The sequence below is a fragment of the Marmota monax genome, unplaced genomic scaffold (assembly GCF_021218885.2).
Source record: "Marmota monax isolate L192 unplaced genomic scaffold, Marmota_monax_Labrador192_F-V1.1 WCK01_AAM20220418_F8-fsc00512, whole genome shotgun sequence".
Lineage (NCBI taxonomy): Eukaryota > Metazoa > Chordata > Mammalia > Rodentia > Sciuridae > Marmota > Marmota monax.
The window spans coordinates 96,481-124,204 of NW_026692701.1; the positions used below are offsets into that span (position 1 = coordinate 96,481).

At 48.4% G+C, this 27,724-nt stretch overlaps 1 protein-coding gene and 1 long non-coding RNA gene across 2 annotated transcripts in view; one reads left to right on the plus strand and one right to left on the minus strand.

Moving 5' to 3' along the window:
- LOC131424253 (uncharacterized) overlaps positions 1–2,521 on the minus strand; it is a 36,862-nt gene extending 34,341 nt beyond the window's left edge. The window contains exon 1 of the long non-coding RNA XR_009226970.1: positions 2,102–2,521. This is a non-coding gene — a long non-coding RNA (uncharacterized LOC131424253). The remainder of the gene's footprint in view (positions 1–2,101) is intronic.
- Ccnd2 (cyclin D2) lies at positions 843–27,724 on the plus strand. The gene is made up of 5 exons (XM_046446685.2): positions 843–1,322; positions 3,061–3,276; positions 5,856–6,015; positions 13,359–13,507; positions 22,336–27,724. The coding sequence occupies exons 1-5, from the start codon at positions 1,131–1,133 to the stop codon at positions 22,483–22,485; spliced, it is 867 nt and encodes a 288-aa protein (XP_046302641.1). The 5' UTR covers positions 843–1,130; the 3' UTR covers positions 22,486–27,724.

The following is a 27,724-nucleotide window of genomic DNA, read 5'->3' on the forward strand; positions in this document are numbered from 1 at the left end:
TGCAGGGGCGAGGAAGCGGGTTTTTCCTGCGTGGCCACCCGCCGCGGAAGAACCGCTGAGAGCCCTGCCCCCGTCCTGCGGCAGCCCTGGGCGCCTCGCTGCGTCTCCCAGTGGTGCCCTAGTGCCCCCAAGAACACGAAAGTTTCTGCTCAAGGATCCCATTCTATCAAGTCAGAGAAGCAGCCCCTTCCTGATACTCATTCCTTCATCCTCATCTTCTCCACACACATTCTTGGGGGTAGGGAGACGTTGTTCTGGTCCCTTTAATCGGGCTTGTGAAACAGCTTCGAAGTTACCAGGAACACAAACTTCAGGGACATAACCTTTATCTTTGGGTATGAGAGGTTGCTATTTTCTAAAATCGCCCCCCCCCGTTATGTTTCACGTATGGGATCTATTTCTAAATTGTCTGAGTTCACCCCATCTTCAAGAAAATTACCCTCCATTCCTAGATCTTGAATACGTGGGCAGGAATATTAGGATCAAATTTGAAGCCAAAATTGGAGGGTCGCGTTTGGGCATTGGTACACCTACAGAATGTGTGACATTAGAGGGAATAAATAGGAATTAGTGGGGTTTTGTGGGTTCCCCTATCCGGGGCCCCTGGCATGCGGGACTGGATAGAGGGAGAGGGCCCGGGAGAGCTAGGGAGAGGGGTGAGGGGGGAGCGGGGGACCGCGTTTGAAGTTAGGTCGGGCCAGCTGCTGTTCTCCTTAATAACAAGAGGGGAAAGGAGGGAGGGAGGGAGGAGGGGGAGGAACGGGAGGGCAGGGAAGGGGAGGAAAGGGGAGGAGGAACCCGAGAGGGGAGCGAGGCAGAGGGAGGAGACCTAACTGCCCAGCCAGCTTGCGTCACTGCCTCAGAGCAGAGAAGAGCGAGCTGGGGAGAGCAAGACGAGTTTGAAGGCGAGGACCGGTGCGAGTTAGGCAGCCCTGAGGCTCTGCTCGTCCACCGTCCATCCCTTCCTCTCTTCTCTCCCAGCTTCTCTCTCTGCCCTCATCTTTCCCCCGGAAACCCCCGATTTTGCCAAAGGAAGGAGGTAAGGGGAACCCACGCCCCTCCCCCTCCGACAAAATAAAATAAAACTTTTCCAGTCGGAGAAATCAGGAGAACGAGTCGCTCGGCTGGCCATGGAGCTGCTGTGCTGCGAGGTGGACCCTGTCCGCAGGGCCGTGCCGGACCGCAACCTGCTGGACGACCGCGTCCTGCAGAATTTGCTCACCATCGAGGAGCGCTACCTTCCTCAGTGCTCTTACTTCAAGTGCGTGCAGAAGGATATCCAGCCATACATGCGCAGGATGGTGGCTACCTGGATGCTGGAGGTAGGTGTGCAGGCGACGCTCATTAGGAGCCACAGCCCCACCTGGATTCTTGGCCCCCCACGCAGGGACCCAAACTGGGAGAGGACAACCCCCTCGCGGGCCTCCAGGCTACAGTGCGTGAGGTTACCCCGCGCCTCTGGGCGAGACGCGTGGCTGCAACTCTTTTCCTTGCTAGATTAACCCAGGGAGGGGGAGGGGGAGGAAAATCTAGGAGAAACGAGGCTGTCCTGGGGCGGGGGTGGGGGAAACATCCCGCGCGCTTGTGCCTGCATGTGGCTTCCTCGTCTTCCCACCCCCATCCCGACCGGTCTTTTGCCGATCGGCGGCTATTTTCAGTGCCATGAAGAAGGGAAAATCGCGACCCACAATAAAAGGCAGCCCCCCAAAAGGTCGGAGCAAATTCGTCCTAGCCTCGGGTCCCCGCATGTGGTCGCGACTCCGCGTTGGCACTTCTGGGGGGAGGGGGAGGGAAAAAGGAGGAGGGAGGAGGAGAGAAACGGGGAATTCAGGAGCCCCGGAAGTCGCATTAAAGAAACGCGTGTTTTAGGGGAACCCAAAAGAACCACTTCTTAACCCTCGCTCGGGATCTTTGCCGAGCAAACTGTGTGCCCACGTATGCACAGCTCTGGACCTGCCGTGGTTTCGCCATGTTGCTTTGCAAACTCCAGTTGGAAAGGCTGGAAAACGTCGCCCGCTCCCTTAAGCACCCCATTATCCCGACCACCCCACTTCTAGTCCTGCCCTCTCCCCCGAGTCCCCAACTCACAAAGATTACTTACAGTTTGGTTTTCCAGCTTCTTCAGTGCGGAGATTAGGGTGGGGTAGGATGGGGGGAGGGAGGAGGTGTGTGTAGGGGGAGTTTCGGGGCACCCCTAAATAAGAGGTCAGAGCCCCCCAGTGCCTCTTCCCGGGGCTCCCTGTTCCCGTCTTTCCTCCAACTGGGCACCACGTTCCTAGTCTCTGCCCTTGTGGGCCGCAGCCGGACACTCCCGCGCGGCTTCACTCCTTCAAGTTTCCCCTCGGGATCCAAAGCCCCAGGGGTCGAGATGCAGACCTTCCTGTCACCCAAAACCTCCGTTTCGGGAAGCCTGGATCCTCTTTGGGGTTTTCACGCCAAAAGGGCTTTTCTAGGATATTTCCTCGATTTTTAATTATTTTTTGAAATCGTCCCCCCCTCCGACTCCAGCTGCCGCGGCTGCGGCGCTCTTCCTCCTCCCCTCCCTCCCCCGCTCTTCCCCACCTCTCCCCACCCACCCCCCCAATAGCGGCCCCTGGGGCGCAGGGACCCCCTCGGGCATTTTTTTCAATTGTCGGGAATGATAGAGCAGGGTCTGGGGATCCGAATGAGACCAAGAAGGAGACCCCCGGAGCCTCCAGAATATTTTTATTGATTTTTTGAAAAGATGACGAAATCCAAAAAAGAGTGAGTGAGTTAGAGTGCGCAAAGAAGTCGGAGCCAAGGGGAGCGCGGTGGAGCCTCGCGCGGCAGCTGAGCTGTTCTTTGCCTCCGGGTCTTGGTTCTTAAATTCGCCCCCTTTTTTTGGCTCCATGAGAATATCCAAGCACGGATGACCTATCGGATTTTATCCCAGTTTTCTCTTCTTTATTCTTAGCACACTTTTTACTCCCCTCCCCCTCTTACATAAAAAAAACTAATTTTTTGTTGATTCCATACTTTTTCATTCTTTTTCTGATACTATTTTCATTCTCCCCCGACCCTTGCCCACTCCCTGTATAGGTTTGTGAGGAACAGAAGTGTGAAGAGGAAGTCTTCCCTCTGGCCATGAATTACCTGGACCGTTTCTTGGCTGGGGTTCCGACTCCGAAGACCCATCTGCAGCTCCTGGGTGCTGTCTGCATGTTTCTGGCCTCCAAGCTCAAAGAAACCATCCCGCTGACCGCGGAAAAGTTGTGCATTTACACCGACAACTCCATCAAGCCCCAGGAGCTGCTGGTAATGACTGTCCCCTGCCTCCCTTTCTACTCTTTCCTTCTTGCTCTGTTCTGGCCTGACATTCTGCCTTCCACTCACCAGTCCCAAATCAAATTCCTAGGATCCTGAATAAATCCACCACTGGAGTTTTCATACGGATAAGTCTCTTTGAATAAGAGAGAGCTATCCTTTGTGTTCCTACTGTGTGCCAGTCAATGAGCCAAAGCACTTAACCTACATCTGTGATCTACCAATAAGATCCTCATTGAAATTTGTGTTGATGAAATTCATTTGAGTTGTGTGTGTGTGTGTGTGTGTGTGTGTGATATCTTAATTAACTGATAATATATTAATTAGGTTCCAAATTTTCAAACACTGAGAAAAGAGCCTGATTTTTCCATTATAGGAATGTGTTCACAGGATAGGAATGTGTTGCAGGGTGTCTCCTAAGAACCTGGAGGTCAAAGGTAATGTCCAAGATATTGATAAAGTCTCAAGATACCTACATATAGTGGCTGATCACTAAATCTCAATACACTGATTTCTGAGTAAAGTCAAAATTTGGCCTTTTGTAGGAGTCTGAGGCCTGTTTTCTTAGCTCCAATGGAACTGTGACCTCTCTACAGCCCCAGGGGGTCCTGTCTTGGCTCTGGTTTTCTTCCAGGGAGCCTTTTCCCCACCAAATCTAATATTTTTCCCCTTACAGCTTCATGTGTAAGATGGCAATATTGCAACAGTACTGGAATCATACTTCCCTGGTCCACTGGTCCACCTTGGATGGTTTGCACACCTTTTTCTGCCCGGATTAGAAAGGGGGCCCCCCTTTTCCTGCCCCCTCCTCTCCTTACTGGCAGGGCTTGGGCCTGCCTGCATGAAGTCTAAGTCTGGCTTCTTGAACCGAGCTCTTTGTGAGGAGCCTTCCTTTCTGGGGCTATGCTGCCATCTAGTGGCAGACATGCACATGGTTGGGGGAGGAATTGCAGAGAATGTACAGAGGGGCATGAATGACTTCACCTTTGAACCGCTGCCAGAATTCAGCTGCTTCTGGTTTGGTCGGAGAGGCCCAGAAAGGTGCTTTTTTCTGGGCGATCTGCTTCCTTTAATAATAGTGCAAGACGAGTGCTTTGTCCTCGCATTTCCCTGTGAGGAGGAAAGACTGGGATTTCAAGTCATCTTTGAAGATGCTGGTTATTGCCTACTGGGTCATGGATAGGTTTTTACCCTAACCTTCTGCATAAAGCCAGGGGAGATTTCAAAGCTTCTGAAGAAACACAGTGATCAGAATTGGGGACCAGCTTTTTTTGTTTTGTTTTGTTTTGTTTTTAAATCACGAGAGAGCAAGGGGTAAAAAAAATGAAACTTCCATTTGGGAGACTGGACGTATTCTTCAGGATGCCCAATTTTTCTGGGATTATCCAAGCTAATTTATATTGTCCCAAATAAACGTGTTTTTTGTTTGTTTGTTTGTTTTTAACTCTCCCATCTCTATCCCAGAAGTTGGGATCTGGAAGAGTCCACCTATTTGACAAATGAGAAAGCTAAGGCCCAGGGAAAGAAAAGGAATCGCTGCAGGCCACATGGCCAGTTGGTGCTCTGATTCAGCATCTATTCCTGGGCCTAACGAATGCAAGAAATTCAGTGTTCTCAGAGTGAAGGAGAGAGCTGTGCACTGGGGAGGTGGTCCCTGCCCTTCATTCTTCTGAAAATGACTGATAGGCATATTTTCCCTCTGACTACACATATTTTTTTTTAAAGTTTTGGTTTGGGCTTATTTCCTTTTGAGCACAATTTCCCACATGTATCTTGAAGAGTCACAAGATTTTTCATTAGCTGGGCTGCTGGTAAGAGGCTCAGAAAGGACAGGTTTGTTTCCATTATCCCAGAACTTGGCTTAGGGGTTCTGTCACCCTGACAGACACCTCCGCTTTGTCCCACATTACCTCCATCTGCAAAATGGGATTTCAAATGACCATTAGCCACGGGGGCAAAGACCTGTGCAACATTTAGGTGAAAGGACCGAATGTCATATCCCCAAGTTTTCTGTGTGATGTGTCCAAGGGGAATTTTTTTTTTTTTTTAAACCAGCAAAGAAAGAAACAGCACTTTTTAGCACCAGGTAAAAGCCAGCTAATTGATCACCAAAGAGTTGGGCCAAGGAAGCCTATTTTACGTTGTATCTTCTGGCATCATTTTTTCCATGAGGATTTAAAAGACTATCCATCCAGCGATAGAGATGTGCAATAAATTATTCCCAAGGGCTACAATGTCCTTGGCCATAACTTATGGTAGGCCCAACTTTCTGGGTGGGCAGACAGCAGCATTTCATGGAAGTCAGGATTGGGTGGGAGTGCGGGGAGCTAGGGAGGAAAAGAATTACAAGAAAATAGAATCTTGGCAACAGAGCCTGACATTTGCAGCAAAGAAGAGCCATCCCAACTTCAAAGCTCTCAGGGCATCCTGACAAACAGACCCCCTTACAGCTTAGCAGCCCCATCCTAACAAGCATCATTAACACTTGTCTGGACCCCAATGCTCCCACACACACCAGATCAGCCTGCGGAGTTTTTATTCCGCTGTCCTCTCCCTGTCTTCCTCACCAGGAGTGGGAATTGGTGGTATTGGGCAAATTGAAGTGGAACCTGGCTGCTGTCACCCCTCATGACTTCATTGAGCACATCCTACGCAAGCTGCCCCAGCAGAGGGAGAAGTTGTCTCTGATCCGCAAACATGCCCAGACTTTCATCGCTCTGTGTGCCACCGGTAAGGACCAGGCTCAAAGATTGGAACCAGGGAGGGAGAAGAGCCCATTAGGGCATGCCCTGGGGCAGGGGATCCTAACTTTCATGCCAGTTGGGGTGTTTCCCGGAGGGGGGAGTCTTGAGCAACCCAGAGTCCCAGGTTTCATTCTTGAGTTCTTTGTTCTTTAACTTTATCGGAGCTGGTTTATTCTCTTTTCTCTGCTAAACTCATAAATGGTTTATGACAGGTGTGGTAAGGGGAAAAAAATTGGTGCCTGTTAAAATGTTCTTTATGGTGTCTAAAGTGCTCTTTGAAGATTATGTATACTGCTTACTGGTTGTGTTTAAATCTTTAATCTTTTGAGGAAAAGGATGGCTTGGAGATAAGCCCAAGAGGAAATTTGGGGGGGGGGGGGCAAGTACAGGTTAAAGGAGCAATGTCAAGGTAAATGTGCGGCCTTTGCTGATAGTGGCGAGGGAGACGAAAGGAATTCTTTCCCTTTCCTCTGTGGGCATTTATTGCTGTTGCCTCTGCTGGGTGGGGGAATGAGCCTTTCTGAGGCCTAGGTTCTAGTGCCCTCCCTGCCTCTGGATTTTGGCTGTGGCCTTTAACACAGCAATTGCAGCTGGCTTTTCCATCCACACTGGGGATCCCACTGATTGATACATAGTTTTTGTATTTTCCTAATAGAAACTAAAGGCAGTGGTTTGAAGGTGTCTCATGAAGCTGACCCTTGGCCCGTTTGCACTGTTTTTTTTTTTTTTTCTTGCTAATGGCCATGGTAGGAGACCCTGGAAGCTTAACCACCCAGGGGAGAGGTGTCAAGAGTTCATATTTTTCACAATCAGAAACATTAGGTAATGAGCTAATGTTTGGAGAGGTTCAGCTTCAATTTGCCAGGGGTAGTTGGGTTGTATAGGTGGAACTTAGGGTGAACCTCTTAATATCTTGTTACATGTTATTCATGAGTTTGTGCAGATGATTATATAACGTGCTATAGTGTATATGCTCTTTGTCCACAGTCAAAAGGTCAGGCTTTGTTACTTATCACTGAGTGACCTTGCACAGGCTATTTGACCTCTCTGAACTTCATCTGCAAAACATGCCTGTTGATACATCATCCTATAGCTTTTGCAGAGTGGTTAGGAAAATTAAAAATCAGAAAGGATGTATGTGCAACCAGACATGTAGGAGAATGTGCCAAGGTACTAATTCCAAAAATGCCGCCCTCCCTGATTTTTAACTCTGATTTTAACTGTTCCAGCTAAGGTGGATCTGTCACTATGACTCCTCCAGCCTCCCTCCTCTGGTTCCAGCAGGGCCCATGAGTTCTGTGTTTGCTGACTTGAGTGTAAGAGTCCAAATCTTCTACTTTTGAATCCAGAGCACAGGATTTGCTGATTTTCTTTAAGTCCTGTTCTTCCAGACCCCAATCAGGCCCCATAGCATTGCACATGTCCCCTGAGCTCCTGTGGAATCAGCGGGGACAGATCCTGCAGGCCCCCACCAGCCCCTTTCAGCAGTGCTGCCATTTGGAGGGCAGCAGCCTTTCTTTGCCTCCCTCCGTCTCCTGCTGTCTGGTGTGGGCCCTAAAGGTCAGTCCCTCATTGACCTGTCATTTTGTCTCCCAGGCTCTGCTGTCTCTTTCCTCTCTTGTCATGAATCTCCGTGGGGGAGGGGTCAGCTAGTCCTTTCTCTCAGGCCCTAGGACAGCTGACCCCTGACCCTAAACTTCCCCATTGCCCAGCTGTTGATAGCCAGAATTCTGCTTTGACCTTGTATCTTGACTGACAGATCTTTGGGGATCTGTTCACCCCTTTCTCCTCTCTGATCTCTTGTCTGATCCAGGCAGAGGTGCTAGGCAGAATTAGCCAAACATGGGCAGGTCCCCAAATTCTGAATAGGCCATAGGCCCATTCTCTAAAATTGGGGAGCCCATCCCCCACTCTTGGCCTTCTTGCCCAGATCCTTGGGGTGGCTGCCAATTTTGGGGCCATAATAGGGAGCCTGGGATTCAGGGACAGAGGAAAGAGGTCCAAAGGGAAATGAAGTGTCATGAACACTGCCTTTTGGGGGCCCTGAGCTCGCTTTGGCCAGAGAGTAGGGAAGAATCGGAGAAAGTGTGCCTCCAACCAAATCAGAACCGTGTGTCAAGTCCTAAGCCACGGACAGATTGGAGCGGAGGGAGGCCCTCAGAAGCTATAGAAAGGATGGTATAGGTATAGAAAGGATGGGTGGGCCCATCTCACTAGGTACTTGTTCCCTGATTTGCCCCTGAGTTTGTGCAAGTGACTGAGTCACACAGAATCCCCGCTGCATAGAGGTTTATGGCAGGCAGTTGGCCTGACGGTCTGTAAACACCAAGCGCTGCTTTTCTTGGAGGAAACCCCTCCCAGGGAGAGGAGCTACCATATCCTGCAGTCAGGGTCTGGAAAATGGGTGAGTACACAGGACTGTGCCTGGCATGCAGCAGGCTAACAAAAGGTGGGGGACACCACACCCCTCGGCTGAGCTGCTGCTAGCCTGCATCAGGCTCTCACGGATGCCCCCCTTTCACCCAGTCCCGATCGTTCTGACTTGGAGTTGATGAAGCACCTGCGGCCAGGGTCTCGGGGTCCCATGGCTGCATGTGGGGACAGGGGTGTCCCGGAAAGATGGTAGGTGGCCAACCCTCAGACTGTGTGGCTAGTTTATGGGAAACGTTGGTTGTGAAAGAGCTGGCAGTGGTTCTGCAGAGAGCATGGAGAGCGCATGTGTGTGTGAAAGGGGACGAGAGGGCGCAGGAGAACACAGGGACCACGGGGAAGGGTAGCAGGTTGTCAGTCTTCCTTTATCAGACTCTGGGGGTAAGATGGTGGTGAGGCAGAGAAGTGCCCTCCTTCCCTTTCCTGCATGGCCAAAATGGCTTCTGGGGTAGAGACAGCCTCAAGCTGCCTGGTATCACTCTCCTGGCTGGTCCTGGTCAGCGGAAGTATTGGCAGGGAGTGAGGGGGTCTTCCTAACTCTTGCTCCTGGCATTGCACTCTCTCTCCTGGAGCTTTTGGTACTGAGTGAGCAGAACTGAGCCCTAGTTCCCCTGGGGAGTTCTGATGTCAGATCTCCCCGGTCAGCAATTGAGGAAAGAAGACCATCTGAGATGACTAGCATAGCACTTAGGTGTTGGGAGATTCTTCCCACATATCATGCTCAACAGACAGTCTCAGTTAGTCTGGAAGAGCCAATGACATTGAGTTTGAACTTGGTGCAAGGGAGGAGGTCACTGCCTCCCCAGGGACCCTGCGTCCCCCTCTTTTTGCACTAGGAGCCTACCTTAAGGAGTTGCATCTAGGAGTTTATGCCACACACACAAGTAGCCCCTCCAAGGCCTTCCCAAGGTCTGAGCCTTGGTGATAATGATAATCCATTGTGCTTTCTGAATCTTCCCAGTCTTAACTAAAGATGCTTCAATAGTTTCTTTCCCCAAGTTGTGGCCAGGCTGTGGTGACCCAGCAAACAAGTTCAGTGACTTGGCCCTTGATCCAGAATGGGAGATCTGCCTCAGTGGTTGCCAAGAAGAAAGAATTGAAACTCACCTTTCCATCCTGAGCCTCTGAACTGCCTCCACCTCCACAGTGGAGAGGTCACAGGGCTGAGAGGAAGTGGCATGTTGAACTGGGAGTCTCAGTTCTTCTGTAAGCACACCCCCGTGGGGACAAAAGTGGGACAGAAGTGTGACACTGACTATCTCACTTCCCATCTGGCTGTAAAATGAATGAGTGCTTCTCGCCCTCTCTCCTCCTCCTCCTCCCACCTAAGGCTTTGGGGTGAAATTGTCATAGTTATTTTGTCTTGACAGTCCTGCCCCACAAGGACAGGGTGTGCTGAACTCTGGGGGTGGCAGATGACTGTGTGCCGAATGACATCATTGGTATCATTGGTTGACCAATGAGTACCCTGGGTTCTGGCCCTTTAAACTTCCACCTGGCTGCAGGTTGGAGGAGGTGGGGAGGAAGGAGGGGGGGAAACACAGACCTGGTTTCCTGTGTCTCCTTAGCCTTAGAACAAATATCTTTCGCCCCCTAGTGGTGAAGAAGAGCATAGTAGTCAAGATGTTTTTTGCAACCATAGCTAAAATAGTTGGTGCTAAACTTGCTGGGGAGGAGAACCACAGAATCTATTGCCAAGTTGATGAATATGGAGCACTTCTCATGGCCCTTGTTCAGGTTATGGAGACCCCTAAGAACCCAGTAGCTCCTATAGCTAACCTCCTCTTGGGAGGTTAAGCAATGTGTATGAGATCACATAGCCTGCAGGTACCACGGCTAGACTAAGACCCATGTCCCTGGACTCCTGAGCTAGGACTCTTCTTCTGGACTTTTCTTCCACTTCTGATATAAAAGTACCCTGAATCTGGGAGATACACTCAAGGAGCTGTTCAACTTCTGGTAAGTTATACAGAGCTCTGGATCTGGAGTCCAAAGATGTCCATCTTAATCCAAGGCCCAATCCTTACAGTGAGTGACATTACACAAACCATTTAACCTCTCAAGGTTTCCACTCACCTGTAGAAGACTTCTGAAACTGGTGAATTTTAGGTCATTTTTATTGATGTGTCACCATCACCACCATCAGCATGAGAAGCAGCCCTTAGTGCTTGTCTGCAGAACCAGGGAAACTTTAATCTGTGTCCTTTGCCTCTGCCCCCTCACCAAGAGGGAGGAGGTAAAGTCCGATGCTCCTCATATGCGGGCATTGCCCCTTGGCTCCTGGTGACCAACACTGAAATGAATGTGGAATGTGTTGGAAATAGAGTTGCCAACTTAAGTCTTTCATTCATCATAGGCTCTTTCCATTCCCCTGTGGGGCCTTAGTTTTTGCCACTCCCGACAAAGCAGTAAGAGGCTTTGGGAGCTTGATGAGGTCATTTCCGGGACACACACTCAACTGGATAGTGAAAGATTCTCTGGGAAGTACAGAGCCCTTATTCTTTCTGGCTCTCATCATGCCTGGCCTGCTCTCTGCATCCGCCTGCAACCCTAGGATGCCTTTCTCCCTACTCCATGAGATGCTTGATAGACTGCAGCAGCCAGAACAGCCCCTCGCAACCCCACAGAAAGTTCCAAGAGCAGGAACAGTGCAGGTGATAATGAGATGGAGGCTTACCACTGTGCTTTCCACGGGCTATTTTAATTGATCCTCAGAACAACACTGCGAGGTAGGTATAATTGTTATCCTTATTTGCGGATGAGAGAAGTGGCTTTAGACATTTCCCTGGAGTACATACCTAGCCTTTTGTAAAGCCCCATGTTGTTTTGTATTGCTGTGTAAAGAGCTGGTGCCCAAGTTTAAGAAACTGGTGTTTTCTTTGGAGCACAAGCAGTGTTTTACATTTTGGGGAGTCATCCATGCTGCCTGGAATGGTGAGAACACATTGTTAAAAGACTCCATCAGGCACTGTTCCCAGGAGGACTACCCTTAGCACTGAACGTAGAGTCCCCTGTGTAGGTCTTGCACCTGTTGAAGCCCAGGACAATTCACATATCCTTGGTGGCTTCATGTGCTTAACAGTAACGGGTTTTCTTAGCAGTGGGACAACAAACATAGGCACGGATGTGTGTGCTTCCTGGTCTGTGGCCTGTGGCAGAGGGAAGGGAGGGCCAGAGATATTTCCCTGCCCCTTCCCTGCCAGATGCTCTCATCCAGGGCCTTGATGGGCAGAGGGCCACGGGCCGGCTGCCTCCTCTGTGTTTTGAATGTCACAGGGGGAAGCTAACGAGGTTATTGGGCAGAGAAACACTCTCCTGTGACCCACGTGGAAGAGACCTACAGCAGAGCAGGAGGCAGGGTTACACCATCCATGAACATAGAGAAGGCACAGGCAGAGTTGGCAGACAGTAGGCGCTGGGTGCAACACCATAATATAGGGCCCTCGGGTGTGAATGGTAATGGCAAAGGAAAGAGAGCCAGGGAGAGAGACAGACTTACCACCAGGCTAGCATGGTGTTCCTGGGATTCAGCCGAAATGGGAGGGGAAGTATGTGCATGGTTCATTGATCCCCAGTGTGTCTAAGAGTACAGACTTGATATTGTGGCAGTGGGCTCCCCACTAAAAGTGCTTCCATAGAATATGCTTTTACAACGGAGCATTGTACAGGGAGAAGGGGAAATACTAGGGAGACATGGGCAATACAGTGTGACTCATCTTCCCCTCTGCTCTGCGCCCCCACCCCACACGCACCTTTACTTCTGCATACAGTAAGTTCACTGGACTCGTGCTAGCTGGAGATGGCCCATTGGAAGGGTTGTGGCAATCCAGGACTGAGTAATCAAACTATAATCTCTAACACCATAAGTCAGGGGTAGGGCAATGTAAAGTCTTAGCATTAGGGTTATACCTCTGTGCACCTTTTTATGGTTGATGCATGAATTAAACAGGAAAGATGTGGAAGGTATTGTGGGTGGTATTGGTAGCTGTTAGCAGCTGTAACAGGCAGCAGCTTTTGTCATGTCCCCTTGATGGACTGACCCGCTGTTAGATCATAGTCACCTAGCTCACTGAGGGAGTACCAAGGGGACAATGAGTGCCTGGAGTCCCAGGCTGGCCCCACTGGGGTATAGAATCGTCCTCTGACTATGCTCTTGGAGAGCCAGAAGTAGAGGGGGTTTAACTGGGATGCAGCGGTTAATCTTGGCTGCTTGATTCAAGTCCTCTGTCCTGTTGTCCCATGGATTCTTGTTGTGGGGCTAGAAGTTGAGAACGGTGTAAAACTCGGCCACCATGCACCCCATCTTCTGCATAGCTGCTTCTCTCACTTTGTTTACTTGTATTTATAAACTAATCTTTTGGGTTTTTTTTTTTTTTTTTACCATATTAGCGAGATGGTAAGATCACAACAGGACTGTCATTCTTCATAAAAGTTTGCCTGATTCTCCCACCTGTTTCTTGGTCCTCCTTCCAACATGGAGAGCCCTTGACTTATCCCACCTGTAGGGCACATGGGGTAATTTTCCGCAGTCCCGGACCTCTTGTGCTCTGTTCCACCATCACCCTCTAGAGGAAATTGTGTCTCATTCACCTTGAGGCCCCCACCAGGGCCAAGAATAGTACCTTGCACATGAGATTGTGGGACTCGGGACCTAGGACGGTGGGCCCTCTTTGATTGGCTGGGTGCACTCAGATGGGCTCTCGCTCTTCCCTGCCTCAGTCTCCCATCTAAAATCTGGAATAGCCATACTGCGTCAGACAGAGGGCTTGCTGTGAAGGGAGGAGCTGAGGGAGAATGTGCCGTGGACCAGGGGCCACTTGGGCAGCTGGTTTTCCAGCTCCGGCTTGCAAGCTCCTGGGTCTTTCTGTCCCCTGACCTCCTGCCCCTCGTCTCTTGCAGACTTTAAGTTCGCCATGTATCCGCCATCGATGATCGCAACTGGAAGTGTGGGAGCAGCCATCTGTGGACTCCAGCAGGATGAGGAAGTGAGCTCTCTGACTTGTGATGCCCTGACTGAGCTGCTGGCCAAGATCACCAACACAGATGTGGTAGGTGGCAGCCGCCTGCTTGGTTAAGACCAGGTGTCTCAGCCCCTGTAAAGAGGCCATTGGTTTGATTATGGTGGGTTATGGGTGTGTGTGTGTGTGTGTGTGTGTGTGTGTGTAGGCTAGGGATGATCTGTTTTCTGAGATCAACATTTAAGGTCATATGAAATAGAGCAGGTGAGGTCCCTTGAGGTTTGGAAGCACCACTGCCATAAACCCAGACAAGAACTCAGCAAGCTGATACTAGGGGAGGGTTGTTATCTAAATTTTTTTATGGTGTGGGCTTCTCAGTGTCTGAATTACTACTTCATTTCCATTTATGTCCACGGTGTCTGGCCGCCTCACTGAGCAGTGGAGAGCTTCCCGGCTGCTCACACGCACTGAGATGGCGAGACACAGGGAGAAGGCCCAGCTAGAGCCAGGGCACAGGAGGCGTCCCTGCGAGAATGGCGTCCAGCCCTGACAAACCTCCCCCACTCCCGTCTCTTACTTCCCTTTTGTTCAATATAGTAACGGCTTAAAAGGCACTCTGAAAAGACAAAGTGCTGTACACATTAAACAAACTATTATTAGCTATAGGCATCTTTCCTTTCTGTGTGGACAGCCCAGAGGCTGTTGCTTCTAGCTGCCAGAGTTGGGAACTCCTTAGAAGAAAGGGTTTGAGACAGACCAGGGTTCCATAAGGCCCTGATTTCAACGGCAAGGAAATTACAGTCCTGGAGGGTCGAGACAGGAGGGTTCTGAGAGGACCCAGAGGCAGGGGAGGCAGTGACCCAGCTGGGGGGCCCAAACCTCCGAGCCCTGGCTCCAGCTTGGAAAGTCAGGCTCCGCCCCTGCGGCAGCTCCTGTGATCTTGTTGTTTGAAAAAGGTCTTTGGTTGAAAGGCAACTGGAGAGAAGGGTGTTGGCTCTGAGGCCCTTGTGCATCACCATGGAGAGGCTCAGGAATGCAGGGGAACTTCACGATGACACCCTCCGGATGTTCTAGGGGAATTCAGAATGCCCTGTGTGGGAATGCATTGAGTTAAGTCATGTGATCTACAGGCCTGTGACTGTTGCCTCCACAAGGGACACTGAGCACAAGGTTAAACCTCCTGGAGCCCAAGGCTGCAGCTTGCTGGCTTTCCGACCCACCCACCTGTATTTGGCTTTGGCGTTTATTTTTGCCAGCTCCCAAGAAAATGGCAGGTAGGGAAGGGCCCGAAGGATCAAACCCTAGGTCCTTGTCTGAACCAATTTTTAAATATTCTCTTTAAGATGCTAGCTCCAAAACCTGTAAAATCTAGATTGCAAAGAGCCCTCCAGTGCAGTGTAAGGGTGCTCTTTTATCCCCCAGAGAAAAATCGTGGACAGAACTTAGAACTTCACATTTCTAGAAATGATCCACTTCTTTTCTGTTCTGAATGTCTCCTGCTCAGGTCGTCTTGGACTTCCAACCATGGAAGACCAGCCTTTCCTCAGCGCCCTGAGACAAACTGTCCAGGGCGGGAGTCTGACTCCCAGGCATTGTCACCTCCTTCAGATATTTATAGACTGGCTCTGATAGGTTGACCGCCCCACCCATCCCAGGTCTTCTCCCACATCTCTCCTTGTTAGTCACATGGACAGAAGTCACTCCTGGGGGCTGCCACTGAGGCTCTTGGTGGTGTCTTCTTTTTGTGACTGCAAACCAGTCTGCCATGTCATCGTATTGGGGAAGCTCTGCCATTTCCAGATACCATGCAACCGGTCCATTCCAGTCAGCCCTCGGGCTGGGCTGCATGCCTGCAAGGCCTTCTTAGCTGTCCTGTAAATCACGGCATTGAGTTGGCACTTCATCTCTGTAAAGGGCCTGTGCCGGGTTTCTTAACTGGGGCTGTATGCCCCTGCCTTGTTTTCCACAGTGGGACTGGGGATTAATATTTTAATATTAAAAACCAAGCATGAACATCATTAACAGAATATAAAATTTGCACCATTAGTTCAGATAAAAATTTGAGACTTCTAACATTCCAAGCTTCCCTCTGGCTCCCAGTGGCTTGCTCACTCTCTCCCTAGGGGTGTTTTAGTGGGAAGGTTAGGGCTTTGGGCACTGGGCTGGGGCACTGTGTATGAGCAGCTTCCTGAGTGCTAAGTGCTCCTCCCATCCATCAGCTTGTGTTCTCTGAAGAGCTGAAGTTCAGAGTGAAGGAGAATGAAAGGACTAGAATTTAGAACGCATTAGCATTTGGAGGGAGGTGAGTTCTGCTTCCTGAGCTCTGTTTGCCGTGAATGAAGAAGTGGTGTATTTCGAGCACTTCCTGTCCATTCATTTCTGGAAGGGTTCAGTGAAGGCCCAGTTGTTGCAGGCTGTATAGAGATGAGCATGGCATGGTCCCCAGGCACCGTGCTAGAAGTTGGGGGCAGGTGTGCGAATGGGGCCTGGAAAATAGATGATGACGTTCCGGTTTTCAAGGAACTTAGTGATTATACAGAGAATCAAGAAAAGGACAGTATGCAAAACCCTTCCCAGTCAAGATTCGAGAGGAATGTGTGCCAAACGTGTGTTAAGAACTATAAATGCAGTAGGGCAGCAATTCAGAGGAAGGAACTCAGGAGCCCTAATGCAGAAATTCAGGCCTCTTAGCTATATGAAGTTGGTGACAGAAAACGTCTTTGAAATGCAAGTGCAAAATGTGGTATGGACAGGCAGTGGAATATCATTCAGCCTGTAAAAAGACATGGCCTTCTGATAATATGCTACGATGCGTGTGGGCCTTGAAAGTATTCAGATAAGTAAAATAAACCAGGCACAGAAAACAAACACTGCATGAGGGACCTGGAAGAATCAAATTACTAGATAGAAGTAGAATTGAGGACCTGCGGGGAGAGGAGAATGGAGAGTTAGTATTTAATGGGTAGAGAGTCTCAGTTTGGGATGTTGAACAAGTTCTGGAGATGGAGCATTCTGGTGATGGCACAGCTGTACTTCATGCCCATATATGATGAAAAATGTCTAAATGGTCAATTTTATGTTATGTGGATTTTACCACAATAATTTGTATATGTACATAGCACATGCACATTGTGTGTGTGTGTGTGTGTGTGTGTGTGACAACCTAAGACGTGCTCTGAAGACGTGTTGAGGTGTCCTTGGAGAAGTCAAGTACATGTTCACCCTGGACCACACCTTGCTCCCTAGTACACAAGCACATAACTCAGGAAGAGCTGCCACCTGACCCCCCACCCCCCCCAAGTCCAGTACTCCCCATGCACCTTGTTATTTATGATCCTTTCAAACTTACGGAGTTTGCTCTCACTTTGGGAGATAGGCCACAAATTTTCCAGGAAACAGACTTTTGAAAGTGGGTCCCCCTGATTCATCTGAAGTGGCCAGACAAGTTTCTCTGCCACTGGCCAGCGGCAGTTAGCTTGGTTAGGAGGGACCCATGCAGCTCTGAGGAAACGGGTCTTTGTTGCTCCATCTGGTTGCTAAAATAAACCGGAACGCTCCATTCCAAAGAGAAAGCTGAGTGAGAAGCCTGACAGTTTTACAGGGAAGGAAAGTCTCAGAGGGTGGTATATTTTAAGTACTTTTTCCTTCCAGTTATAAGAGTTGCTAAAAACAGACCCTAGCGAGCAAGCGAGCGAGGCTGGCGTTTCGGGGGGGAACTTCTGCTGAGGCTCTTGTTGCCAAGGGTAAGCTTGAGAAGAGGGATCCACCATCCTGGGCCCCCGCAGAATCGGGGTTCCTCTTCCGTCCCCTGGGCACTGTGCTTGCGCTTCGTGCCAGCATTTACCTCACCGTCCCCTTGTCTATAGGACTTCTTGAATAAGACCCAACTTGTACTCAGCTCTTTATCCAGAGCCCCTGGCAGAGTCATTGGGGAGTGATGCTAGAGAGAGGGAGGGAAGGAGGAAGGAAGGAAGGAGTGAAGGACAAAAGGGAGGCAGATGCATTTCAAGCATGTTTCTCATTCATTGGTGTCCCTGTGTCTTTCAGAAAGAAACAGAGAGACGTAACACGTAGACTGTGATTAGATATTGGTATGTTACAAGTCTGGGTCCTCTGAACATTACCTGACTATCTCAGAGCAAGTCACTTAATTTTCACACCAAATGGCACACATTCATTCATTCATTAAAGAGTGGCATGGAGGCTCTCCGGCTATGGAGATGTGAGATGACTAGGAGATGTTTATCAGAACAGCTACAGACTCTTAATCATCTGGCCATTACATTTACCCTCTTCTATCTCAGTTACATCAAAACTCTTTGTCACATTCTTAAATCCTGCCCAGAGAAGGTTCCAGCATGTCCCTTCCTTGGGATCATCCTGGCATTTGAAGACCCTGGTTGTCAGTGAGCAATTAAAAAGCAATTAGCCTGTAGTGAAAGGAAGTCTCCCCCTGTGACTCCAGGTCATTTGTGGGGTCCCCACTTCGAGGTTTTCTCCTCCCCTCGGCGAGAAGCTCAGAGCGCACCTTGTTCCAAGGCCTCTCCCCGAGTGACGGTGCCTTTTGTGGGCTGTATAGAGCCTGTGGTCAGGAACCTTGTGAGGAGTTGCTGGAGGGCAAGCTGGGGGCGGGGAGGGGGAATACAAGTGGGGGCCTCTGCCTCCCTCCCCGCCTCATTTCTGCGGGCCTCATTTGGTATGCAAGGAAATAAGCCAAACAGCCTGTGAAGAAAGGAAGAATGAGATAGTTTCCTAAGTTGTCTCTGCCTGAGTTGGCCATGGGTCTGGGGCTCATTCAGCCCTTTGTCCCCCTGTTGAGTGCAGTGCGTGTGTGGTGACAATGGAGTGATGCAGTTCCACTGAGGGCTAGTGGTAGGAGTTCCGTCAGCCCATTCATGGAAGCAGAGGAGGGTGCAGGGCACGGAGCTCGAGCCAGCAAGCAGAGGAAGTCAGAGGCCCGTGTAACGAGCTGGAGATCACAAACGCTGCTGTCAGGGCTCCGGGGCTGGGGGCTGGGGGCAGGCGCAAGGGAGAGGGCCAGGGGAGGGGGCCTATCATCGTAGGAGTTGGAGGGGTGCCCGACCTCCAGCGCTGTGGAGTGCCACCTGTCCAGGCTGACAGACGAGCATTATGGCTTTCCTTTTAATCAGCTTAATTTGGGGCATCTTAGTACAATGGCTGGTGCTTCTGGAGGCTGCCACGAAGCTGAGATCCCAGAGCCGTGGCACCTCACAAGCACGGAGCATCTTTTTGTTGGAGGCGCTGTCGCCATCCTCCCTTGGGCTATGTCTCCCTTTCTTGGAGGTTCTCTGGCATATTTGTCCTTACTGAGAGCCCAGAAGAAACAGAAGTCTAGGAAGAATACACCGGAATTGGAGGCTGGCCCTTATTAAAGCCAGACTCACTTGATGTCACCACAGGGCGAGCCACTTCACCTCTCCAGGCTTTGGTTCCCTGGCCGGACAATTCCCTGCCCATTTGCTCTCCAAGAACCACTAGAACCTCCAAATTCTCCAGTTCTATGATTTTTTGGTGGGAGGCAGGAATTGAACCCAGGGGCACTCAACCACTGAGCATCACATCCCCAGCCCTGTTTTGTATTTTATTTAGAGACAGGGTCTCACTGAGTTGCTTAGCGCCTCACTTTTGCTGGAGCTGGCTTTATAGTAAGTCATCTGAGAATCCTCCCCTTTGGAAACACTGTAACTCTACTCAGGTTGGCCTCCCAGCAGGAGCAGTATGGCTGGATTAGGGACAGGGTTCTTCCTCCTGATCACCACCTCCCCCACCCCATCCCATGCATTCTCCTGTCCTGCTTTGGGCAAGAATGTGGCTCTTGGGATGTGATGTCCAGTTGCAGGTAATGATACCACTGCAACATTCTCTCTCTCTCTCTCTCTCTCTCTCTCTCTCTCTCTCTCTCTCTCTCAGACACACACACACACACACACAGGCTTTAAATCCTCTGAGAATCCTGCCATCTTCTTTAGATAACAAAAGCTTTGAGGCTTTGTTGTGGGTGAGCTTTGTCTCCCATGGGCAAGTATAGAGTTGTAGGCAATATATAGTTACTACCTCTATGGCGTGGAGTTGTTCTAATTCATTCCTTTAGCCTCCCAGGGGGAAAAAAAAAAAAAAGGAAAATATTTAAAGTGTCAGGGTGCTTTACCACTGAGCTACATCTCTAGTTGTTTTTATTTCTTGACACTGGGTCTTGCTAAGGCTGGCCTCCAACTTGTGATCCTCTTGCATCAGCTTCCCAAGTTGCCAGGATTACAAGCATGTGCCACCACACCTAGCACTACCACAGCTGGCTAGAAAAAAACATTTTTAAAGTATCCCCTTTGACATTTCCTGGAGTACCTGCACAGTGAAGGAACATCACACACTAACTTCCCAGATTCAACTGATTATTCTATACAAGGAAGAAAGAGGAAGAAAAAATAATACCGTGCACAGGAAGGGGGCTGGTGAGATGGGATGCTGCTGGTCTCAGCCCCAGCTCACACTGCTGGGGTGAACATCCCCTCCAACCATGATCTGAGGGTTTGAAGAGGTGTTGCCGTGCAGCCTGACCTCAAAGCACGAATCAGCTCCTTCCTGTGGTGCTCAGATGGAGCAAGAACTATCTATTTCAGCTCCAGAAGAAGAACTAATGGTGTTGCACTTACCAATGTAATGTAGGACGACCTTCCTGAGGGACATCTCACTGTAGTTTTGACCTTATGCTAGCCCTCACATTAGCTTTGATTCTTCATTTGAGATGATTATTTTTAGATCATAAGACTTTAACATTTTCAGATACCTTCTGCTGAAATGCAAGTACCCCTAGAAACATGCTTTTAGTCTTTTCCACTGAGCAAGTCATGACCTGTGGACTCAGGGCTGCTGGATGAGCCTTGGGGAAGGAACACAGTGAAGAGCTCAGCAGAGGGCCCATGACACCCAGACTCCTAACCACTAGTGAAGGGGGTCAGGCAGGGTAGGGAATGGGACTGGGAGATGTAAGATTACCTTACAGGGAAGGTAAGAGATGTTAGATCCTTGGTGCCAGTTCCTGATGCCTTTTCAGCTTCGAGCATGCACAGCGAGCCCCACAGTTAGGCCACATTGGCCTAGTTCAGCCCCATCTGTTCTGAGCACATCCGTAGCCAGTCTTGAGTAAATGCTAATCCACACCTCATTTTAAAGAAATCTAGGCTGGACATGGTATGCTCCTTTAATTCTAGCTACTTAGGCAAGAGGATCACAAGCTGGAGGCCAACCTGGGCAACACAGTGAGGCCTTGTCCAGAGAAAAAAAGGGAGCTGGACATGGTGGCACATGCCTGTAATCCCAGGGACTTGGGAGTCTGAGGCAGGAGGATCACAAGTTAGGGGTCAGCCTCAGCAATTTAGCAAGGCCCTCAGCAACATAGCGATGCCCTATCTCAAAAAGGGAGGGGATATGACTCAGCCCCCCCCCCTTCAATCCCTAGTACCTCCCCCCACAAAAAAAAAAGAAGAAGGAGGAGGAGGAGGGAGCATTCTTTCAGATTCCAGGACTGATTCACTGTTATGTATAATAAATAGTATTCATTTATTGGGCTGCTACTTAGCACTTCATATATATATATTGCCTCAGTTGCTGTTTTGCTTTGAGCATTTCGTCATTCTGATTTGACAGATGGAGAGACTGAGATCAGAGTAGTTAAATAACGTGACCATTGCCTGCAAATAACCCTTCATCGGGCCCTAATTGTTGCATTCTGGGTGATATCGCATCTCTGCCCTCTGCCCTCCTTGTCTTTAAGTTTTATTAAAAGCTGCAGTTTGAAATGTGGTATTGATGAGAGATAGGAAAGGGAAGTTGAGGCATAATGGAAACTTTGTTCCTCAGTATTGGATTCCAGCTTTACTTTAGATATTCTGGGGGGAAAAAAAAAGATAATGCTTTTGTGTTTGGCAAAATAGCAACCTCTAGGTGGCGAAAATGGCACAGGGAAACAGACAAAAGGGACGTGTGTGTTAAACCGTGGAAAGACATGAGGACGTGCAGTTTAGGGTATTTTCTATACACACGTGCTGCTTCAGAAAACACAGAGAGGCAGTCTTGCAGGGGAAAGAGGCTGGAAAATAACTGCCAAGAGCAGTTTCTTCAGCTCACACCCCAGCTAGTATTACTAACCACACTCCCTTCCTAGTGACAGCCGTGACTGGCCCTTGCATTCCATGTTGCCCAGCTATTAAAGCTTCTGCTTGGACGGACTCACTCTAGATTTTCCCTACCAAATATAGACTAATAAAAACAACTCTGCAAATTCTTGCTTATTCCCAAATTGGACAAGCTCAAGTGTCCTGAATTTTGTAAACATTCTGTATTGTATTTTTGTTAGCCTTAAGGGAGTGGTAAATAAGCAGAAAATCCAGGATTTTTGTGTTTCGTTTTGCTTTTAAGCACTTACACAGTTTATGTGAGGGTCAGGACAGTGCAGTCTCCCAACTTCCCTTCTGATCTGTTTCTCAGTTACTGAGAAACTAATCGCAGTGCTAATAACAGCACTGCTGGTGGGCTTCTGCCGCCTTCCAACTTCCCCAGGTAGAAAGCATCTAGATTTCCCACTTGGTCCTTTGATGACCAACGATGCCCTTCTATGAATGGACCATCATCTTAGGCCAGTGCTTCTCAGGATTGAAATCACGCAGGCTCCTGTAGGTCGTGATTAGCTTGGTCTGGGTTAAGGGAGATGATGCATTTCCAGCCAGTTCCCTGCTTGGAGATCTGAGGTTCCGTGGAATTTCACGAGCATCTCTCATTTACTTCTACTGGAAAACGAACCTGGAGTGATGTGAGTTGAATTGTGTGTGCCTTCCTGAAATAAGGTCCCGTGCCCTGCTCATCCTCCTAATAGCTCTGGTCTGGACCCCTTTCCTCTCCAGGATTGTCTCAAGGCCTGCCAGGAGCAGATCGAGGCTGTGCTGCTCAACAGCCTGCAACAGGTCCGTCAGGAACAGCGTGATGGATCTAAGACGGAGGATGAACTGGACCAAGCCACCACCCCTACGGACGTGCGGGACATCGACCTGTGAGGCTGCCATTCGGGCCCAGGGAGAGAGGCGCGTTCATCACCTGCTCTCTCCCTCTCTCTGGTTATGTTTTGTTCTTTGTGTTTTAGGATAAAATTCTGCCCCCACCTAGATCATATTTAAAGATCTTTTAGAAGTGAGAGAAAAAGGTCCTATAAAAACAGAATAATTAAAAAGCATTTGGTGCCTATTCAAAGTACAACATAAGGGAATCCCTTGTATATGCGAAGTTATCGTTTGATTATGTAAAAGCAATAGTAAAATGCTTACAGGAAAACCTACAAAGTAGCTAGAGAATATGTACGCCTGCAACATGGGAACAAATTAGAGAAGGCTCTGTATTACATGTTATGAACTAGTGCATGTGCCCCTTTTAGTGGAATCGCAAGGAACTGTGTATGCCATTTATGGCATGATTAGATTGCGAAGCAATGAACTCAAGAAGGAATTAGAAACAAGAAAGCATGATGGGGAGGGGGTACAAAGCAACCTGTCAACACAATTGGACCATTTTGGAGGTAGAAGCACCTTCACGCCTAACCACATGTTCCTAAGAGAGGAGCAATGTTGGATCTCTATGTTACCTACTCTTACCTATAGTAGCTGCTACCTAAAAGAGATGTTGGGTTTTGCCAGTTGGACACAGGTGATTGGCTCCTGGGTTTCGTGTTGGGTGACTTTCTGCTTCTTCTTCCAAACATGGTTCATTGCAGACACCACTATATTGTTATCTAATGAGGAAATTTCGCTATGGTCCATAACCAAAACTCATCTGAAATGGAGGCAGATGGAGACCAAGGGCGGGATCTAGAATGGAATCTTCTATGTTATGGAAGAGGGTGAGGTGACCTTGGCATCCCTTATTAGAAAAAAAAAATAATAATTTTTGGTGCTGATTGGCATGTCTGGTCCACAGCTTAGCATTGTTATAAACCATTCCATTCGAAAAGCACTTTGAAAAATTGTTCCCGGGGGATAGATGGGATGGTTTATGCAAATCGTGCTGAATACTCCTTCCCTCTTCTCTTTTTTGCCCCTTCCCTTCCTGCCCCAAGTCCGGTTACTCTTCATTTCTGGAATCTGGCATTTTCTGGTACATAGTTCTAGTACCCCTGCCAGGGCTCAAGAGACAACTCTTTCTGCTAACATTCCCATCACACCATTCCTCAGAAAAGCCTAAAAACAAAGGTCTGTTACCATTTGATGGCATAGAAGGATCTGAATTCCCATCTATATATACTTCTCCTTTGGACATGAAAGTTAATTGCTGGTGCAAAGACATAGACAGCCAAACATCAGGGTGTGGCATTTTGTTCCCTTTTCTGTTTTTTTGTTAATTTTATTGCAAAGTTGTATTCAGTGTACTTGAATTCCCCCCCCTCCACTTCTTAGAGGCATTCAGTTAGCAGAGGGTTTTTTTTTTGTTTTTTTTTTTTTTTTGCACAATTGTAATTGACAGGTAATGAAGCTATTTGTTAAAAGATTTGTCTTTTTTTAAGTAAAAAAAAAAAATCAGAACAGGGCTACTTTGAAGAATTATGTGCAGATTCTGCCTTGTTTCATAGTATGAGGGTTGAAGATGGAGAAACATCTAAGGGTTTCTTATCTTTCATTTTATTTCATTCAGTTTATTGTTATTTTTTTTTTTGCGCTGCTAAAAAGCTGAGATCATTCATCCTTATTCACATTAACAGTACCTAGCTGTAATGTTTCACAGAGTGTGCTGCTATTTTATAAACATTTTTATAATATATTATTTTACTGCTTAAATTCCAAGTCCTGAAGTAGGTGGTTGAGATATGAGTTCTTCGTACTGGAAAAGCCCTTCCATAGTTTGTTTTCTTCGGGTAGCAGATTCATGGTTGGTTTTTTTTTTTTTTTCTTTTTTCTTTTTTTTGGGGGGTTTGGTTTGGTTTCCTCTGATCACATTCTTCAAAGACAGAATATTCTTTACCTCAGGTTTACTGGACAAAAATCAATAAGTACAAAGGACAATGGTTCACATTTTTTGTTTTCATAATACCTCACAACCGTACAGTTTCTGCTTGGGAGCCCACTCTCGTGAGGACTAGAGCAGGCAGGAGGGGCAGCCGAAGGCCCCTTCAGGAAGGCAGGAAAGATTTGGCCCCCAGGTCTCACACCTGGGGACCTTTTCAGTTTTGAAAGTCACCAGGCTCCCATTTTGACTCCGGTATCCTCATCATGATGGAAAAAATACATTGAACCAAGGGATCCTCCCTCCCTCCCCCTCACGGTAGACATTCAACCCGAACATTCATGCAATGGACTAGGAACTCGGTTCCCACAAGGCACCAGGTATCAGGAAACAATGAAAACAAACTCCAGCAGGCTGTTTGGAGATCCTCTTCTTGTAGACCTTTCAGAAGCAGGGCCTTCGTCTGCTTAAGGCCCCTTCATCTTGGAAGTTTCTCACTTCCTCCTCTGTCTTTCCCCTTCCCTGGCATGAAACCCCCCCCCCCCCCCCCAGGAGTAAGATCGTCTCCATGGTTCTCCTAGGTCTGAATCTGTGGGCGGATGAGTCTAGGGCTGGCGGTATCTATGGTGCTTCCTTCTCTCACCTCTGTTCTTGGCTGTGGCAGGCAAGCACTGTGCAGGGGCCAGGTCCTCTCCCTTGGTGGCACTAGATGGTTTGCAGGTTCTGAATCACATTGAAATGGCATGATGGGAAAAACAGGTATGACGAGTAAGGGCTGGAAGTTGAAAGGATGCGAGGAGGCTGCTTCTCTGTCGAGGTGAATTCCAGGTGATCCAGTCTCTCGGGAAGTGTGTCGTGGAGGGTTCAGGATTTTGTGAGTAAATGCAATCCTGAAATGAGAGGGAATCTCTGGTGGGTCAGTGGGTGGTGAATTCAGAAGTTTTGGAGAGGAAAGTTGAGCAGCCAGTAGTTAGCCAGTCCTCTATGGGGAGCTGTCCCCTAGAACCAGGAGGCTTGAAGCCCAGTGAGGAAACAAGGTGTACTTTCATTTAACAACGACCAAACCGTGGTCTTAAACAAAGAAAGCAGCAAAGGACAGGACCTGACAGATAAGGAAGGAATAGGCCCTGAGACTCTACCCACAGTCTGTAACTGTCCACTTTTCCTTGAGCCCAGGTGACACTGGACACTTCTAGCTTTTCCCCTTTCCCATCCTTGGGGCCTACTGTGATAGTAGGTATGGGGCTGTTTGGCTTTTCTGACACAAAAGAAGGAATCCTGGATTCATTTAAGTAACTGGAACCCCCTTTTTGGATTTCAACTCCTTGGTAGGAGTTTTTGTCCCAGAGGGGTTCAATTCTCCCCATGAATTGATTTGAACTTCCTTTCCCCCTACCTTTCTTTCCCTCTTTCTCACCACCCGATAAAGGGATTCCAGATTTATTCTTTTCCTACCTTGCCATCTATTCTTCTTTATTCCTCTTTTGTTGTTTTTCCTCCATCAGTGGGGACTAAGTTGTTCCTCCAGCCTGCCAAATTTTAATCCTTTCCCTGTTTTGACCAAATTGTAAGGGGAAGAGACCTTCGTATGCCAAAAATATATGCTAAGCATAAGAAAATTCCATGCAGGTTCATAACAGCCAGGAATCCTGCAGGACGCAAGGGGGAGATTCTCTCAGCTGAATGTCCCGTGTGCTGAGAGGCACGAACTCCTTCCAGAGGGGCTGTTCTTAGAGATTTCTTCATTTTGAACTGTCCCAGGACCCCACTGAAGAGCACAACATGTCTTATAGTCATGAGCACCCTTGGTCTGCGTGCTCTCTACTGGAGGGTCCATCTTGCCTCTGTCAGCCAGGGCAGGGTCGTCCGTGGAGCTTCCCCAGCCTGCCTCACTCTGCATCCCTTTGCTAGCAAGATAGGTGATATCTCAGAGGGAGCTCTGGGGCTTTCCCACAGTCTCTCCTGGCTGAGCCTTGGGAGCTATAGGACTGATAGGTGATGACTTTCCAATTAGGGCAGGCTTGGATGAGTTTCTCAAAGAGGGCAGGGGAATTTTCTCTCCATGGGCCACAGAAGACAGCGCTGGGAGAAGAGATAGACTTGCACCTTATGTCCTGTAAATATTAATTTTCTAGTTCAAGCAGGTAATATTGGTAGTGTGGAAATGGGAGGTAGGAGGAAGTCTGAGTAAGCAGGTTAACTTCTAAGCCAAAAGGATTCCTCTTTGTTTATCTTTGAGACTGTCCATCCTTGGGAATAGCTTTAAAAGGGAAATGGATGCTGAGACAGTGAAGTCCCCGTCAGCCAACAAACCCTCTCTAGGTATAGATTGAGCACAGCTTACACTGGTGCGGACTTGGAGCAGTTCTCAAGAGCTGCGGTGCAGTCGTCCATTTGTACAAAATAGGGTAGGAAGATCTCAGAGGATGTTTATGACTTCCCCAGACCCCGTGACTCTTGATGATTCTGGATTCTAAACAACCCAGAATAGTCACTTCAGCCAGAACTATCCTCCTACACTTGTGCGTCTCTGCTTTTGAACTTGGCTGGGCTGTCAACCCTGTTCTTGGCTCAGGTTTTAAGAAGCCATCAGCAGATGAATACAGCTACACTGTAGCTGCAGGGTGCATCCTTTCCCTGCAGCTCACTTTGGGGAAAAAAGTGCCTTACTGACTGTAGCCATTACAGTGTCCAATATATTTTGACAGGTGCCTGTCCTTGAAAAAAAAAAAAAGTTTCTTTCTTATTTTTAATTGGTTTAGTAGTTCTTATTGCTGGCCAACTCTTACATCCCCAGCAACTCCACCAGGCCATTGGATTTTTTCCATTATGTTCATTACCCTTGTACCGTGTACCTCAGACCTCTCTCTCTCTCTCTCTCTCTCTCTCTCTCTCTCTCTCTCTCTGATATAGTTTCTTGTCTTGGATTATTATTTCTTTTTTTTAATTTGCTTTAAAATGAGTGTGATGCCATATCAAGTCAATGTTATTCTCTCACAATGTACTCTATAAGAGGTGTGGGTGTTTATTTGGTCGGGATGCTAGAAAGTGCTAACGTAGCATGATGAGTGTGAACAAAAAAAAAGTGTTTTAGGAAGTATGGAAAAAAATGTATTGGCTATGATGGTGACATGATAAAAGTCAGCTGCCTTTTAAGCAGTCTTATCTGTTCAGTGTTAAGTGATTTTAAAAAGTAATAACCTGTTCTTTTGACTAGTTTAAAGATGGATTTGAAGATGGATTTGAAATTGGTTTTGGATGCAATTAGGTTATGCTATTTGGACAATAAACTCACCTTGACATAAA

Excerpts from the sequence above, each read along its gene's own strand:
- Ccnd2 (XM_046446685.2), top strand. The coding sequence starts at position 1,131 with ATGGAGCTGCTGTGCTGCGAGGTGGACCCTGTCCGCAGGGCCGTGCCG. Across the intron at positions 1,323-3,060 it reads TGGCTACCTGGATGCTGGAG|GTTTGTGAGGAACAGAAGTG; the intron begins GTAGGTGTGCAG and ends CTCCCTGTATAG. Across the intron at positions 13,508-22,335 it reads AGATCACCAACACAGATGTG|GATTGTCTCAAGGCCTGCCA; the intron begins GTAGGTGGCAGC and ends TTTCCTCTCCAG.